The 17171-nt window shown below is 50.5% G+C and overlaps 1 protein-coding gene across 1 annotated transcript in view; it reads right to left on the reverse strand.

The window, feature by feature from the left end:
* Positions 1-14: 14 nt before the first annotated feature.
* Positions 15-17171, reverse strand: part of col6a4a (collagen, type VI, alpha 4a) — a 56176-nt gene continuing 39019 nt past the window's right edge. Inside the window, exons 21-45 of the mRNA XM_076736628.1 lie at positions 16966-17010; positions 16269-16322; positions 15501-15563; positions 15256-15321; positions 14946-14999; positions 14512-14547; positions 14333-14395; positions 14181-14243; positions 11081-11143; positions 10795-10857; positions 10667-10717; positions 10506-10541; positions 10071-10133; positions 9927-9989; positions 9722-9757; positions 9587-9623; positions 9463-9474; positions 8154-8647; positions 7765-7855; positions 6684-7337; positions 6499-6583; positions 5708-5859; positions 4736-4906; positions 3526-3573; positions 15-1321 (exon numbers count right to left, since the gene is read on the reverse strand). Of these exons, the coding sequence (XP_076592743.1) occupies positions 1146-1321; positions 3526-3573; positions 4736-4906; positions 5708-5859; positions 6499-6583; positions 6684-7337; positions 7765-7855; positions 8154-8647; positions 9463-9474; positions 9587-9623; positions 9722-9757; positions 9927-9989; positions 10071-10133; positions 10506-10541; positions 10667-10717; positions 10795-10857; positions 11081-11143; positions 14181-14243; positions 14333-14395; positions 14512-14547; positions 14946-14999; positions 15256-15321; positions 15501-15563; positions 16269-16322; positions 16966-17010 (2739 nt within the window). The 3' untranslated portion in view covers positions 15-1145. The remainder of the gene's footprint in view (positions 1322-3525; positions 3574-4735; positions 4907-5707; positions 5860-6498; positions 6584-6683; positions 7338-7764; positions 7856-8153; positions 8648-9462; positions 9475-9586; positions 9624-9721; positions 9758-9926; positions 9990-10070; positions 10134-10505; positions 10542-10666; positions 10718-10794; positions 10858-11080; positions 11144-14180; positions 14244-14332; positions 14396-14511; positions 14548-14945; positions 15000-15255; positions 15322-15500; positions 15564-16268; positions 16323-16965; positions 17011-17171) is intronic.

A 17171-nucleotide genomic window follows, 5' to 3' on the forward strand; every position in this document is an offset into this window, starting at 1 on the left:
AAGCTTTCCTTTACTTCTTTATTGATGTTTTACATGAAGCACCATTGGTCAGTTTGACGAACCACAGACGTCCAAACAGACGGAGACAAAGACGAGAGCTCGTCGTTCAGAGCAGAGACACGTTTCACACCTTTCAGGCTCAAACTGGACTCGAGCTGTTTCAGGCTTGTGTTCGTGGAGCGACCCGTGAACCGACCCTGACCCGGCCGACCTCCAGCTCACTGAAGCAGCTCCACTTCAGTTTGATCCTTCACACAATTATTCAAAACAAAATTCTGAGTCTTATTTTCAAAGTTTGGTCGTCAGTTAAAGATTTTAGACTCTTTCTGTTCCACGCTCAAAAAAATGATGCGCTGCAGGTTTTTAAAGGCGGATTCTGAATCTTTTCTCATGAGAATATTTTCGATTACTTTTGCCTTAACTGATGACCTGATGCACGCTCAGTCTCTCCTGGAGGACATTTAGTGCTGTGCTCGCCTTCACACAGCTGACCAATCACAGCGTGAACGTGACATCACATGACAGCAAAACGTCTTCATACCCGACCAAAGCTGTGAAAGTAAGACTCAGACCTTTTCTCTCGTGTCGTCAGGTCTTTTTAAAAATCTGCTTTATTCGTAAATACTGGAGCTGAGATCTTCCAAAATCTTTTACATTATATCGCTAACTTTGGAAAAAACGTCTTTAAGTATACGAAAAGAAAACCAGGAACATGTTTGTAAAGGTCAAATCTTTGCCTGAAACCTTCGGGTTCGTAACATTTTGTGGATATGGAGCTGATTTACAGACGCGGCTCCTTTAAAACCACATCAGCCTCCACCCGCTGCACACGTAGCACCTGAAAACTAAAAGGAAAAGAGTCTCTGACGAGCGTCACAGGTGGTTTTTAAAGGAGCTGCTGTGGGGAAACAGATCACGCACCCTGAAGAAAGAAAACCAAAGGAAGTGGTCTTCGTCACGAGTGACGGGACGCTGCTGATTGTGGGACAGTTTCAGCGAACGTCCCCGAACAGAATCAGCTGAGAATAACGGTTTGGAAATCTTTCACAAACTTTGGTGTTTTTCCTTGAAGATGCGTGTTTTCAAAGGCTTTGCTGATTGGTGTACAGCGGTGATCTCGTCCACCTGATCTGGTGGCGTCCTCCTCATCGACTCTTCGTCAGACAGAGGTCCTCGCACTCCTCTTGCGTCTTGAAGCGGTTGCTGTTGCCGCCGCAGCCGCCGTACCAGAAGCGAGAACATTCGTTCTGTTCTGTGTCGAAGAACCACACCATGGTGTAGTTCTGGCAGCCGCCCTGGTCCTGGCTCAGGAAGCAGCTGTCTGGACGGAGGCGGGACAAAGACACAGGTTACAGTGTGACAGTAAACATCACTCGATACGAAGCTTTGACACTGATGACTTTCAGCTCTGTACTCTGAGCTGGTTATTTCACCTGTTTCATCAAACTCGTTTGTAAATTTCACTTCCTGCTGATCATTTTCTGACATCATCCGTCAGCGTCCAGATTCATTTCTTTCCTTCCTTCCTTCCTTCCTTCCTTCCTTCCTTTGAGAGCGTCTTTGGCTTCAGTTCTTTGTGAAAATCAGCTTCTGTAGACTTAAACCTCACAGTCAACATCAGTCTGTCTCCTGGGGACCAACTTATGGTGGGCTAAGCTAGGCTAAGCTAAGCTATGCTAAGCTGAGATGTATTTCTCTTGGTCCTTGAGATCCTGCTGGAGGATCTGGGAGGGTGTGCAGGCCTGATGGTCCAGCATGTTTTAGAGTGTTTGAGTCTGGGGGGACAGTCCTGAAGAGGCTGGGTGCTGGTCTTACTGGAGGCGGGAAGGTTCAGCAGACCAACCAGTCAGTCTTCATCACACTGTGGAGAACCAGGAGCTCAGTCCACACTGAAAGACGAGCAGCAGAAGATTCGGCTCGACCAGAAGAGGTTTAAGAGGGCTCGATGAGGAAGACTTGATGAAGACTGACTGGTTGGTTTGGCTGATGAAGCTCCAGTGAAGAGCAGCTCTCTCAGCTTCTCAGAACTGTCCTCTGGACCTCCTCTGGACCCCCTCTGAACTGTCCTCTGGACCTCCTCTGGACCCCCTCTGAACTGTCCTCTGGACCCCCTCTGGACCTCCTCTGAACCCCCTCTGAACTGTCCTCTGAACTGTCCTCTGGATGTCCTCTGAACTGTCCTCTGAACTGTCCTCTGGATGTCCTCTGAACTGTCCTCTGAACTGTCCTCTGGACCTCCTCTGAACCCCCTCTGAACTGTCCTCTGAACTGTCCTCTGAACTGTCCTCTGGATGTCCTCTGAACTGTCCTCTGAACCTCCTCTGGACCCCCTCTGAACTGTCCTCTGAACTGTCCTCTGGACGTCCTCTGAACTGCCCTCTGGACCCCCTCTGAACTGTCCTCTGAACTGTCCTCTGAACGTCCTCTGAACTGTCCTCTGAACTGTCCTCTGAACGTCCTCTGAACTGTCCTCTGAACTGTCCTCTGGACCCCCTCTGAACTGTCCTCTGAACTGTCCTCTGAACGTCCTCTGAACTGTCCTCTGAACTGTCCTCTGAACGTCCTCTGAACTGTCCTCTGAACTGTCCTCTGGACCCCCTCTGAACTGTCCTCTGAACTGTCCTCTGAACTGTCCTCTGAACGTCCTCTGAACTGTCCTCTGAACTGTCCTCTGGACCCCCTCTGAACTGTCCTCTGGACCTCCTCTGGACCTCCTCTGAACTGTCCTCTGGACCTCCTCTGGACCTCCTCTGGACCTCCTCTGAACTGTCCTCTGGACCTCCTCTGGACCTCCTCTGAACTGTCCTCTGAACTGTCCTCTGAACTGTCCTCTGGATGTCCTCTGAACTGTCCTCTGAACCTCCTCTGGACCCCCTCTGAACTGTCCTCTGAACTGTCCTCTGGACGTCCTCTGAACTGCCCTCTGGACCCCCTCTGAACTGTCCTCTGAACTGTCCTCTGAACGTCCTCTGAACTGTCCTCTGAACTGTCCTCTGAACGTCCTCTGAACTGTCCTCTGAACTGTCCTCTGGACCCCCTCTGAACTGTCCTCTGAACTGTCCTCTGAACGTCCTCTGAACTGTCCTCTGAACTGTCCTCTGGACCCCCTCTGAACTGTCCTCTGAACTGTCCTCTGGACCTCCTCTGGACCTCCTCTGAACTGTCCTCTGGACCTCCTCTGGACCTCCTCTGGACGTCCTCTGAACTATCCTCTGGACCTCCTCTGGACCTCCTCTGAACTGTCCTCTGAACTGTCCTCTGGACCTCCTCTGGACCTCCTCTGGACCTCCTCTGGACGTCCTCTGAACTATCCTCTGGACCTCCTCTGGACCTCCTCTGAACTGTCCTCTGAACTGTCCTCTGGACCTCCTCTTGAAGCAGACACCATGTTGACTGTGGTGTTTGTATCGTGCAGAAACTTTGAAGCTCAGCAGGACGTCTCACGTGTTCTTTGTGGTCAACGAGCTCAAACAGGCAGAAAACCAGTGGAACACTGAAAAGAAAGCAGGTTCTTCTGGTTTTTACCTTTGGAGGCGAAGCTGGCGAGCTCGGGCTGCGGCAGGATGTTTGGATCTGAGAGGGAGGACAGAGTGAGACAGAAGCTGCAGGTGAAGGTGTTTCCTGGGCAGCGTGGACACACACTGCAGCTCTCTGCAGATTCATTACTGACGTCACTTCATTAAAACTTTACGAGCTCACACCACAGGAGTGAAGTCAGAGCAGGAACTCAACCCACACTAATTACCATAAAGATTAAGGGCTCGTGTGTCGGTCACGTGACATCAGCAGGAGCTTCACATGAACACTCAGCTGTGCTTACAGTCAACGTGAGATGATCTGATTCAGCGTCTAACTGACAGAAACGTTTCGGCTGCTGACGCCGTCACGAGCTCTGATCCTCTGAAGGATCCCCGCAGGCCTTCAGGCGTGTCGCTGGACTCTGATTCTTACTGACTGTGAATGGATGTAAACCTTCTGTCTCATGTCCAGCACTGTCTCTGCGATGAGGACAGAGAGCGTCAGCCAGTTTCCTTGTATAAAAACCTCAAGAGCTCAAAATGCAGCTCAGAATGTCATCACTTCCAAAGTCTGATCCGTCTGAGAGTGAGTGAAGGTGTGACTCTGCCCAGCGCCGCGTGACGGAGACGTCTGGACCTGATGCAGGGACATGCAGCTGAAGCTCTCCATGCAGACACTTTCACAGAAAAACACCAGCGAGCGCATGCAGAGCAGAACCAGAAGATCTGACCTGAAATCAGCCTCCGGTCCAAACCGGAGAGCTGATCCCAGAACAGACTGACGGACAGAGAGGAGATCAGAGCGAACGTCTCTGCTGTCACTTCAGCTCAAAGACCACAAACCAGGAGAAGCTCACGGTCCTCACTGAGGTATGAAAGCAGCATAAACACACACACACACACACACACACACACACACACACACACACACACACACACACACACAGGATGTTCTGTGTTCTTCATCCAGGATGAACATCAAGCTTCACCTTCACATCACTGCTGTGTCTTAATATTTGGACAAACTCTGTTCTGATGGTTTAAACTTTCTGAGATTTGAACTGAACTGACAGAGCAGAAGAAGAAGAAGAGGAGGAAGAGGAGGAAGCTGTTAATGTGAAGGAGGATGAACGCGCTGATGAAGTGTTGGTCTTGCTGGTGTTAGTCCACAGAGCCCTGCTGGTCTCAGTGTGTGGGCTGGTGCAGTCAGGACTTACTATGGCCGCCACATGTCCGGAAACATTCATTTTCCGTGTTAAAGCGGTTGGCGTTACCACCGCAACCGCCATACCAGAAGGGAGAGCATGCACCGATGTCTTTGTCAAAGAACCACACTTGGACATAGTCGTCACACTGGATACCAGCGTCAGCCTCCAGCTGACACTGGGCTGAAAGCAGAACACACACATTTACTGCAAACACTACGATGGGTCCTGCAGGCGGCGGCTCGTCAGCTTCAGCTCACACTGACGTGGTAATGAGTGATAAAGAGAGGCGTCACATGACCTCATCTCGACTTTAAGAATTAACCTGAGAGTGAGTCTGAGACCGCGAAGAGCCGCCGCCGCAGGAGGACACATGCAGTTCGACAGGAACAACCAGAACCAAACACAGACAAACAGAACACGACAGAACAGGACGCTAATGATGAAGCTTCAGCGTGACCATGGAGCAGCCAGCCACACGGGATGAGATCAGTCTGTCCTATAGGGGGCGCTAGCAGGACCGAAGACTGAGGCCTCTGATCCAGGACCAAAGACTGAGGCCTCTGATCCAGGACCGAAGACTGAGGCCTCTGATCCAGGACCAAAGACTGAGGCCTCTGATCCAGGACCGAGGACTGAGGCCTCGATCCAGGACCGAAGACTGAGGCCTCTGATCCAGGACCGAAGACTGAGGCCTCTGATCCAGGACCGAGGACTGAGGCCTCGATCCAGGACTGAAGACTGAGGCCTCTGATCCAGGACCGAGGACTGAGGCCTCGATCCAGGACTGCTGCAGAGCTGAACCAGCGTCCATCATTTCCACTGAGCCCGGGTTAAACGTGTGCAGTTCATTAATACTGGGCGCTGTGGAGTATTTCTACTGTGTATTATTTGTATTTGTAATCAGAATGATGTCATTGCATGTTCATTTGATTGGCTGACAGTGTGTGTGTGTGTGTGTGCATGTGTGTGTGCGTGTGCTACCGTTGAGGTTAGCTCCAGAGAGGACTCCCTGTCCGTCTCCTCTGGTGAAGATGTCCAGCTGGCCGGTCTGAGTCCTTCCTCCTGTCTGCTCCTCAAACCTCTCCTCCACCTCCTCCGCAAACTCCTCCTCCTCCACCACCGCCAGCCCCTGACTGGACACAGAGGAGCCAATAGTCCCTGATTCACCACCACCACTGACATCTGAGTCTCCTATTCCCTGTCAGTGTGTGTGTCTGTGTGTGTGTCTGTGTGTGTTTTCTGATGTCTTTGTGCTCAAGTGTCTAACAGACACCAGAGTCTGAAACTGGTCCAGTACTGATGGAGGAGGCTCAGCCGGTGTTCAAAGTGTCTGACAACACGATGCTGCAGAGATAAAGCTTTTTATCAAAGTGTGAGATCCTCCTAGCTGAGTGTCGCTCTGGCCTAAGCCACCAGACTCCATTCAAAAAAACACTAATTTAATATCGTAAAACACGCTTCGTTCAAGCTCGACAGAAACAAAACCAAACTCATGGAAACCTTCTCGGTTCATCTCTCACTGCTCCAACAATCAGCACTGACTGAAATAATGTCTGAATTCACTGATTCAGGAGAGCAGCGAGAGAGAGGCCACATCAGAGAGGAGGAGACAGAAAGTGCAGAAACGAAATCAGAACCGGTGATCAAAATTGTTGCCAATAATGTTTTTGTTGATCGATTGAGTGACTAATGAGCTCATTTTGAGCTGTGCAGCACTGACTGAATGCGTCCCTATCATGGTGTTACGTAGCTCTGCAGGCAGTGGAAGTTACCCGGTGATTATCTGTCTTCCATCTTGGTCGGTCAGCTGGTCACAGGTCCGTTTCAGAGAGGGAGGAGGATACGAGTTCATTCCCTCTGAAATAAACAGACCACTCAAAGTTAAAGTAGAGAAACAGAACGAATCGATTCGACCTCGAAGGTTTCTGGAGATGAAGATGAACTGATGCAGTCTTACTGTTGACGGCGGTGAGGAAGACTCTGATGAAGCGCTGGGCGTAGCCCTGCTCCTCGGCCTTCAGTCTGCCCAGGTGGATCAGGTGCTGCTGCACAGGAAGACCGGCCAGCTCCTCCACCTGCGTCCGGTTGTAGCGTTCGCCGACCGTCACCACAAACATCGCCACGCCCTCGCACTTGGCCTTCAGGGAGATGTAGTGCAGCTTAGCTCGGTCCTCGTAGGCCGTCTGGGTGCCCACCACCGTCAGCAGCGCCCTCCTCCTCCGCGGCTGGCCGGCCTTCAGGAGCACCTCCCTCAGGGCGAACTCCAGCGTCTGTCCCAGCGCCGAGGAGCCGCCCTGCTGCTGCATGGTCTGGATCAGGTACCTCTTCATCGAGTCGTGGCTCTGGTAGGTTTGCAGGCCGAACTCCGCCTTTGCAGCCTGGGTGCCACCCTGCTGGACCACCGCCACCCGGGCCTGGTTGCCCGGCCTGCGGGGCTGCGGAGTCACGGCCAGCTGTTCCACCACAGAGCCCAGCAGCTGCTGGACTCCGGCGTACTCATCAGCCTGCACCTCCCTGGAGCTGTCCACCACCATGACCAGGTCCAAGTCGACCTCCTGAGGCTGCACTGGTTCCTGGATGAAGGCGCAGAACTCTGAACGTTTGCAGGGATCTGAAGAAACAGGAAACAGGAAACAGACCCAGACACCTGCTAAATGTCTGCTGACCCGGTGACACGGGCTAAGCTCCAGTTAGCGTCTGTTGCCCCTCTCACAGGAACATGCAGAGACGATAACTGGCACCACAGCAAAGAGCCGTTTTGAAGCAGCTCCGTGATTTCAGACAGAAAAAAGCAGTTTCACATTTCTATCTGCAAACTGTTGATTTTACTGAAATGAAAGCTAGCAGCTGAAGCTAACTAGCTAGCTAATGAACGTTAGCTCCATGAGATGTTTGAACATACCGTCTCCAGCTGTCCCCAACCAACTTTTTTCACACGTAAAATGTTCTTAAATGGCCATCTGTTGGTTACCTATGCGACATCATGCTACCAGACTGAGGCTAATGCTAACTGGCCGAGCCGAAACCTCACAGCTTACCGTAACAGATGGCACAGTTCTTGACCCTCCTCAGGTCAGCAGCCATGTCTCTGCCCAGCACCGTAAATATGGAGTTTCCCGAGTCGTCGACCTGAGAGGAAACAGCAGCTGTCGTCAGTCACACATCTGTCAGCTGAAGATGAAAGAAAACTACAAAGACATCTCAGAGCTTCACAGTCATTCTTCAGGCAGCAGGTGGTGAACGTAACCAGAGAGGCGCTGATGTGCGAAGGGGGTCGGACTGAAGTCACATGTTTCCTGTTGGCAGGAACACGAGCAGCTCACATGTTCAGTGTGGATGTCGGATGAAGAGCAAACACTGAGACTGACGGCATTGAACAAAGAAAAAATGGCTTCCAGTTTATGAGCTGCTGACAAATCAAACTCACCTCCATCGCTCGACCAACAGCAGGAGCGCTCCTCAGAGAGATGACCGCTGGGACGATGTTGAGGCCGCGGTACTCCATCGTGGCCGTCACGATGTCGTCGACGTCCTGCGTGGCCCCGTTAGTAAGGAAGACGGCCACCTTCCTCATCATCACTCCTGCTCGGACACGCTTGAAGACGTTCTGACCCACAAAGCGCATGGCGGCCCCCAGATGGCGTTGGTTGGACGTCCTCTCCAGGGCGATGTTCCGCACAGAGTCGATCAGCTGCGTCTTGCGGTGGTAGTCCTGGAAGCGGATCAGGTACTTGGTGTAGGCGCTGTAACCCACCACGGCGACGCGGGCGCCCGTCGGACAGTTGCTTTCAGAGACGGCAATGTCCTCCAGCAGGGCGAGGAGGGCGGAGCGCTGCCTCTCGAAGGCCACCGGGGTCACGTCCTCCGACATGTCCAGACCGAACACCAGCTCGGTGGGGTAGGCTGGGCACTCTGATCGATCTGAAAACCAACGAAGAAGAGTTAACGTCAAGCAGAATGAACAGAGCCCAGTCAGACCACAGTCAGTCTTTCTCAAGCTGAGATCAGGTGTCAGACAGTGCAGCCATTTTCTATTCAGGACGTCGCTTATAGCAAATTCACCCAACAACTCTACTGGTTTAACACCTGCATCGATAACAGCTCGATGACGCCAAGCGATGAGGTCTGACCCAGAAAAACTGAAGAAACTGAAGAACTCGAGCTCCAAACCCTCGACAGCCCGATCAGTAAATCATCTGGGATCTTTTTATCTTATCACTCATAAATATCAGTGTCTGTAAGATTGAAGTGATTCTGAAATCGTGTTTCCATTACACAGTTTGTCCACTAGAGGGCACTGACAAGACGTCCGCTCTCTCATCTCTTATCTACTGTCTTTAATAACCAAATTCTTAGAAAAGTGTTTTTGACTTTATTAAACAAGACTGTCAGATCCAAGACCAGCGGTTCCCACTGAAGACGTAAATCTTAAAAATTTACCTGAGACACAGCAGTGCTTGAAGCTAAATGCTAATATCAGCATGCTAACATGCTCAGATGATGTTGACGTTTCGCAGGTATAATGTTTCTCATGTTCTCTTAGTTTAGCATGTTAGCATGCTAGCATGCTAATTAGCTCTTAACACAAAGTCCAGCTGAGGCTGATGGGAACGTCAGCGAGCCACAGAAACTGAAGAGGCTGAAATGTGGTTTCTTTTCTGGCGATGAGTTCACTCAGCAGCAGTTTTCTTCTTCTACTCACCGTGATGTGGTGACTTTAAAATGGAGATACGTACCGAAGGAACAGGCTGTGTGGAGGAAAAAAAAGAGGAAAACCGTTAGAGCTGAGCTGCATCGATGGAAACTGAACAGCGTCTGCACGTTTCGCCTCCATGAGGAGTCTCAGTCTGTGACACTTACCACAGTTTTCTCGGACGAAGGTGACCAGCTGACACTCCTGAGAAAACAGGAAGCACATCACGTATGAACACCGACGATAACGTTTGATGTTTCCCTTAATGTGGGCAGGCGAAGAGAGTTTTAAGGTGGACTTACAGTCATGGCCGTGCTTCCAGGAGGACCTCTGGTGCCCTGTGAAAGTCCAAGATGAAGCATTATTATCATATTATTACATTCAGTCATCATCAGTTCATAGTGGTATGAAGAGTTTGTCCGGATTCTCTGGCTTTTCACAGATGATGATGATGATGATGATGATGAGGATGAGGATGAGGATGAGGATGAGGACTGTGGTACTCACCCTGTGTCCTGGATGTCCCGGTTCTCCAGACACGCCTGGTTCTCCTGTTCTGCCCGAGTTTCCCTGAATCAGCAGAAATAAAAGTCAGCGATAGAGCAAAAACACTGTTGGTGAAATCTAAGATGGCCGTCACGCGACACTCACGCCTCGCCCCGGGTTCCCTTTACGTCCTGGATATCCTTTGGGTCCCTGCGGGCCGTCCTCACCCTGAACACAACACCAGCACACAGTAAGCCGTCTGGACTTCAACGTGCTTCCTGTTTCTCATAATCTGTCTTTTCTGAATATCCAAACATGGACAAACAGTCACTTTCACTGACTGAACAATAAATACAGACGTGTTGTTTCCTGCCGTCTGTGACCTCAGCGGCTCAACATGTCAGCGTGAACACAAATCCAGGATGTCGTCCATCATTCCTCGTATACACATGCAGTTCTTTGACCTGAAACGAGTCCTGAAAGCCTGAAGAGATCGCTCACTCTTCTCTGAGCGTCACTGCACGCCCCTGACGATCTGCTTTGTTTAACATGTAAGTGATTCTGGATTTGATCTGATCTGTGATCAGGGGACGGACTCACCTGTAGACCGGGGTAACCGGGGAAACCGGGGTCTCCCTGTGACGAGAGGGAAAAGAGCAGTTTACCAAAGTTCATGTTTGTGTGAGTGTAAAGATGCCGTTTATTTATTAGAGTGAAGAAGAAGATGGAGCAGCTTCTGGACACGATGAGATCTCCTCTACCTTGACACCTTTAGGTCCTGGGGGTCCGTAACCGTCTTTGCCATCCTGACCCTGAAGCAGAGGACAGACAGGGACGGACATGAGGTCCAGTTTCTATGATGGACACAGCAGGTGTCTCAGACACTCACCGGCATTCCTCTGGGTCCCAGTGATCCCGGAGCACCTTTATCACCTGGATCTCCTGGTTGGCCCTTCAACAACAACAACAGCTTGTTTTATTTCCCCGTCATGTCCAACGTTTGGTCCATCTCAGCAGACAGAACGAGACCTCAGGGCTTCACTGATTGGCTTTTCAAAATGTCAGAAAATGTCAAGAGGTGTTGAAACCCTCCACCCGACCCTCATCTGACTGAATGTTCATGTAGTGCCGAAACGCGTCGGCGGAGCCGTAGGAGAGGAAATGATGTCACACACCTTCTGTCCATTGGAGCCGCGGCGTCCGGCTGAGCCCGGGTTTCCAGGTGTCCCTGGTCCACCCTGCAGGAAAACCAACAGAAGTCAGAGCAGAACTGAGCGGACTGTTCTCATCATCGGAGGGTCCGTGAACGCATCACCACAAAGACGAGAAGGCTTAAAAACATCCACTGGACACCAGAAACTGGAGCCATCCTCAGCTTATCTGCAGGTCCAACTTTAACTCATGTCCAAGTTTCTCTCTGGCTTCTGTGGAACTGTTTTAGTTTATTTTATGTGAAAAGGAAACTAAGAACAGAGAACGAGCAGCCAGAGAGCTGCAACTGACGCAGTGATCGGTCTGAACCGATCAATAACTGGACATTTATTGGAGGGAAACACTTCACACAGCAGCAGCTCTGTAGGAGTTTAGGAGCAGCAACCAGTCGGGACGTGTCTACTGTCCGTCCAACTCAGAGAACATCTGCAGGTGACTAAACATCCACTGTGATGAGAAGATACATGAAAGGATGATGTTTATGGAGAGAAACCACTGTTTGATTCATGGAAGTCATTTCTGTGTCTTTGCACTTCATTACTCTCCAAACGCTTCAGACCGCAGGCTGAAGCTAATGGAGGCCTTCTGGACGCTCACTATGAAAACAATTGATTCAACACAAGCAGATCATTTCATCTCAGCCTGTTTTCATAAATAAAAACTCCCTCACTCATAAATACCAGCGAAGCAGAACAGAACAGCAGCACCGAAGAGCGACGGCTTCGCCCTGAACCTCACTCTGATTTATTCTCGGCTCTGAGCTCCAGCTTCCTCCCACACAGACCACTGCTGACCTGAGTGTTTACTCGTGATGTTCAGTTACTGTAAATTCAGCATTTCTTCACTTCAGAGCTTCAGCAGATGTTTGTTCAGTCTGTCTGTCCCTCACTTCAAAGCAAAAGGCCTCAAAAGCAGCAGCGTCCCTCTGCTGTCGCTGTCAGCATGAACATGAGGACCAACATGAGGACCAACATGAGGACCAACATGAGGACAAATATGAGGACCAACATGAGCACCAACGTCAGGACAAACATCAGGACAAACGTCAGGACCTACAGGACTGTGTAGGTTTAGGCTTACCCCCCCCCCCCCCCCCCTTTACTGAGAATAAATACACACATCACCCTCCCAGCACCTCAAAATACAGTGAATGAGTCAACCTTTGTCACCATTACCAACTAAAACAGATAAAAATGACGCAGCTACAGTCTGATAACAACTGAAATAATAAACTAACAGGAAGAAAACACAGATTAGAAATGAATTCAGTGAATGCACCAAAATAATCAAGATTGGACGAAAGAAAAAGACAAAGTTCACTGATAATAACAACTATAAATGCTCCTAAACTGTCTGACAATGACCTGCCAGAAGAAACACACTGAGGACAGACAGACAGAGAGACAGGAGGACAGACAGGAGGACTGGAGGACAGGCAGACAGGCAGGAGGACAGACAGACAGACAGACAGGCAGGAGGACAGGCAGACAGACAGGAGGACAGACAGGAGGACAGACAGACAGGCTGGAGGACAGGCAGGAGGACAGACAAACAGACAGACAGACAGAGAGACAGGAGGACAGGCAGACAGACAGGAGGACAGGCAGACAGACAGACAGACAGACAGACAGGCAGGAGGACAGACAGACAGGCTGGAGGACAGGCAGGAGGACAGACAGGAGGACAGACAGACAGACAGACAGAGAGACAGAGAGACAGGAGGACAGGCAGACAGACAGACAGATTGAGGCTGGACTGAGCTGCAGCCTCTGTCTGAGACTCCACACTGGTTTTTTGATGTCCCCAGCTGGTCTCTTGGACAGACTTTCTCTGCGGACCTGATCTGTGGCTGATTAATTTAACGAGCTTCATGAGGCTCATAAATAAAGATAATTAGAGGGCGTTAAGACACACGGACACACAGAGATCTACAGTCAACGTCTGCAGAAACACGGCTCTGTTTGTTGTCCTCTTGTCTTGTTGTCCTGTTGTCCTCTCCTGACATCTGAAGTGAAGAAGAGGGACAACGGCCTCCTGACTGGAACCAGAGACCGGCTGAGTCCCAGACGCCGGCGACAGCAGCGGTGACATCATCTGTCAGAGTCTTCAGGCGTCAAATCACACAACCACAAGCTGAACCAACCTTCCTGCCCTCGTTCAGACCAGCGTTCAGGATAATGAGGACCTACAACCACGAGAGTCTCCTGACAGACGCAAAGGAAGGTTTTCGGCTCGTCTGGTTGTGGAAAGCGGCTGCAGGGATCTGCATTGGCGTTGTCCACATATTTTTGGCCATATAGCACAAAGCAAAACTGGTACGATGAGCCACAATGTGACGTCTCCACAGGCCAAGCAGACGACCTGCTGAACTCCAGAAAAGAGAGCCTGAGCTTTCAGACGGAGCCTCTGTGGAGTTCGATTCAGACTGAAGAGCGTTTGGTCCGACGTCGGCTGGTAAACTGCTGCTGACTCTGTGTCCTAAGAAATATTTTCAGAGCTTCACATGAAGCTGCACAAACAGCGAATATCCGTCGAACCTCAAACAACAGATTTCTGTATGGAGACAAAAGAACCAACAGAGCACAGAACCTGTTCTTCATCCTGTCACGTTCCCTGTGAAACCATGTCTTACAGGGAACGTGCAGCAGGCGCTCTCTTCTTCTTCACGTGTAACGAGTTCAAAGCTTCAGCATGTCCAGCTAAGCGTCTCTGTGCGAGTCCATCGTTAAAGCTGAAGCGATGACTCAGACTGATCAGCGTCTGCTGTCACATCATCGCTCCTGAATCAGCTCTGCCTTCACAAACCAGCGCAGGACTTTCTCTCCTTGTGAGGCTTTGAATCGTGTCGTTTGTTTTGTCTTGGTAAATGTCCGACGTGGCCGAGAAGCAGCGTGTCTTTCATCGTCTTGTAAAGTAGAAGATGACTCAGGAGCTGATCTTTCTGTTTCTTCTCTTATCGCTGGAAAATCTGTAAACTGCACATTTTTCACATTCCTGTTAAAGACGAGAGACTGCGTGTCGCCCTGCCAGCTGGTCTGAGGTCAGGCGCTGTGAGGTACTGACCTGAGGTCCGGGAAGGCCGGGGATTCCTCTGGGTCCCGGCTGACCTCTGACCCCTCTGGTCCCCTGCAGAAAGACAGATTGACAGACTCTTCAGTCTCAGAGCTGAACTGATTGATTGTAATCTGGCTGCAGGGAGTCCTGCCCTGACTCACCAGTGGACCTGAAGCACCTGGGCTTCCTGGGAGTCCCAGAGCTCCTGGCTGTCCAGGTGCGCCCTGCGAAAAGACACACACACACACACACACACACACACACACACACACAGATGAAGACGCTTCAGTGTCTGCTGGTGTGTGGACCAGGACGAACAGCACTGAGTGTCGTCTCGTACCTTCTCACCAGGTGACCCTCGTCTTCCATCTGGACCCTGGACAGCAGGACAGATTCACACAGACATTTCATGTATTAGTCAGTGTGACATCATCAACAGACTCGATTAATGATGTCACAGACGCTCTGCTGAGTCACAGTATTTCTGGACAGTCTAAGCGCTCTCATCCATGTTTATGCTGCTGGTCATCACTGATTGGATACAAAGATCAAACTCGTACGATCAGATTTAGATCCACGCTTAAACTCGTGAAATGTGCTCAGACGGTCAACAGGAGAGTTCTGGCTGAACCGAGCTCGCTGCTTAACGGCGGTCTGAAGACTAAGTGATGCGATGACGTCACTCCGCGCCTGCAGCGCTGCTTAAAGAACGTGTCAGACACTTCCTGTTGACGTCACTGCACAGAGGGGAACAGAGGAGGTAAATAATCTCACCGGGTTTCCAAAGATTCCGCTCTCACCTGGCCGCCCGTCCACTCCAGGTGTGCCCTGTGGATTCAAACGCATCACATTTCAGCAGTGATGAATTATTTGTTTCGCTGAACACAGAAACACAGGAGTCACTGAACTGATCCAAAAACAAAACGATTCCAGAGAACAGACTCATCCATCGGCTTCTCCGACCTCCAGCAGTCAGCTGATCATCATTGGCCGCAGACACAGATCACCTGACCACCCTCCAGCTGCGTCATCGCTGCCTCACAGCATCAGTCTCAGCACAAATCCAGTCGGAGCTCTTTCTTACCGGTAAACCCTGGTTCCCGGGGGCTCCTTTGGCTCCTGGGATGGTGTTATCAGCACCTGGTTCACCCTACAGGACGAAACAGCAGGACGCCGTCTGAGACAGAAACCCTTTGATACCAACAACAATCAGTGTGCGCAGGATGACAGCGAGCTCAGTCTGATGCTGCCCCCCCGGCCTCGCCCCGCCCCGCCCCCATCAGGACAAACAGATAATGATTCTTACAGGGAGAAAACGTTGGGACTCACCGGATCTCCTCTCAGACCTCGCTGTCCTCTCACGCCCGCCTCACCTCTGATACCTGGGATGCCCTGAGGACGAGAGTTCAAACCGTCAATCAACCAGCCGGAGGTCAGAGGTCAACGCCTCCGAGCCTCACTCTGTCATCACAACATGACGGCCTCATCTGATTGGACGGACGGCTGAAGGGGGATTACTGACCGACGGATAACAAAAACACCAACGAACAATTGAATGACATGAAAACAAAAAGCATAAAAACAAACAAAATGACAGTGAAATGTCTTCATGTGACTAAAGAAACAGGTGCACTGAGCAGTACAGCTGAGTACTGCGAGTATTAATAAGTAACTGTAAATGAATACAATGTAAGTATTACCACAGACGGCAGCACTACTAAAAATAACAGAAAATATTACTCATCAAAATGTTTAAATATTCAGTATTTTTATGAGCATGACTGAGGTCAGTGTTATTTAGCTGAACCTGAAGTTTACGTTCATTTTAAATGTACCTGAAGTGTGAAACAAGCTGTTACTGAAGGAAAAACTCATCATGAATGTTCAGAGGAAGAGGCTACAGCTGCTTTCCTGCTTGTTTTCTGGAACGTGATTAAAAATTAAACCGTGGTCGATCGATGAAGGTGCACAGTAACAATCAAACATGTGACCAACAGACTGAAGGAGCGTGTGTGTTTGGACGTGTGTGTGTTTGGACGTGTGTGTGATCGGACGTGTGCGTTTCACAGACGATGACATTGAGAAAAGGTTTTTTACTGGGTTTCCGGGGTGTCCTCTCTCTCCTCGACCTCCGTCTTTTCCCGTCAGTCCCTGCAAACACAGAACCAGAATCAGCTCAGCGCTGCAAATCCCTCCGATCAGCTCATTTCCTGAACACACCCGCTCATTTCCTCCTCAAAGAAAACAGAAACACAGATTTTCTGTATCTCTACATCACCGAGCATCATTTACACAGAGGAAGAGGGGCCGCTCCTCCTCCTCCTCCTCCTCCTCAGGGTTAGCCTTCATGTTTGCTCCATGGTCACATCAGACGGCCACTCAACCACCACTCTGCACATCTATGAGGACGATCCTGGTCTAAGGTTCGAAGCTATGGTTCCCATAATGCATTGGGGTATGTAAACAGAATCATCATGTTGCCATGGAGACAGTGAGGCCCTACGTTTGTCTATATTTGTCAAACTGTGTCCATGAACAGTCTGAATTAGCCGTTAGCAGCGAGGACTCGGCTGAACAGACGACTGTCAGGGAGTCCTGCAGTTACATGAGAGACACATTCATGTCGGTGTGTTCAGATCAGTTCAGCTGCCCTGACTTCCTGTTGTCTTCAGAACACCTGTGTGCACCTGTCCCTTTGCCTCACGCCTGTCCGTCCTCTCTGGTGGGGGGACGGCTCAGTCTGAAAGGCTCTGGCGTGAAGCGTCTCACACAGATCGTGACTCGGGACTCGTACCTGTTCTCCGTTGACTCCGTCCAGTCCGTCCTCTCCGTGTTCGCCCTGCCACGGTGGAAGAGAATCCAGTGTCACGGCAGGTTTTCTCTGGGTCATGTGACTCTATCTGTACTTTAATGTTTGTCCAAACATTCCTCAGGACACACAGCATGCCACATGACTTCCTCCTTTAATTGACTTTATTACATTCCAGCAGGTCTGAGTCA

The sequence above is a fragment of the Chaetodon auriga genome, chromosome 8 (assembly GCF_051107435.1).
Source record: "Chaetodon auriga isolate fChaAug3 chromosome 8, fChaAug3.hap1, whole genome shotgun sequence".
In the NCBI taxonomy this organism is placed as follows: domain Eukaryota; kingdom Metazoa; phylum Chordata; class Actinopteri; order Chaetodontiformes; family Chaetodontidae; genus Chaetodon; species Chaetodon auriga.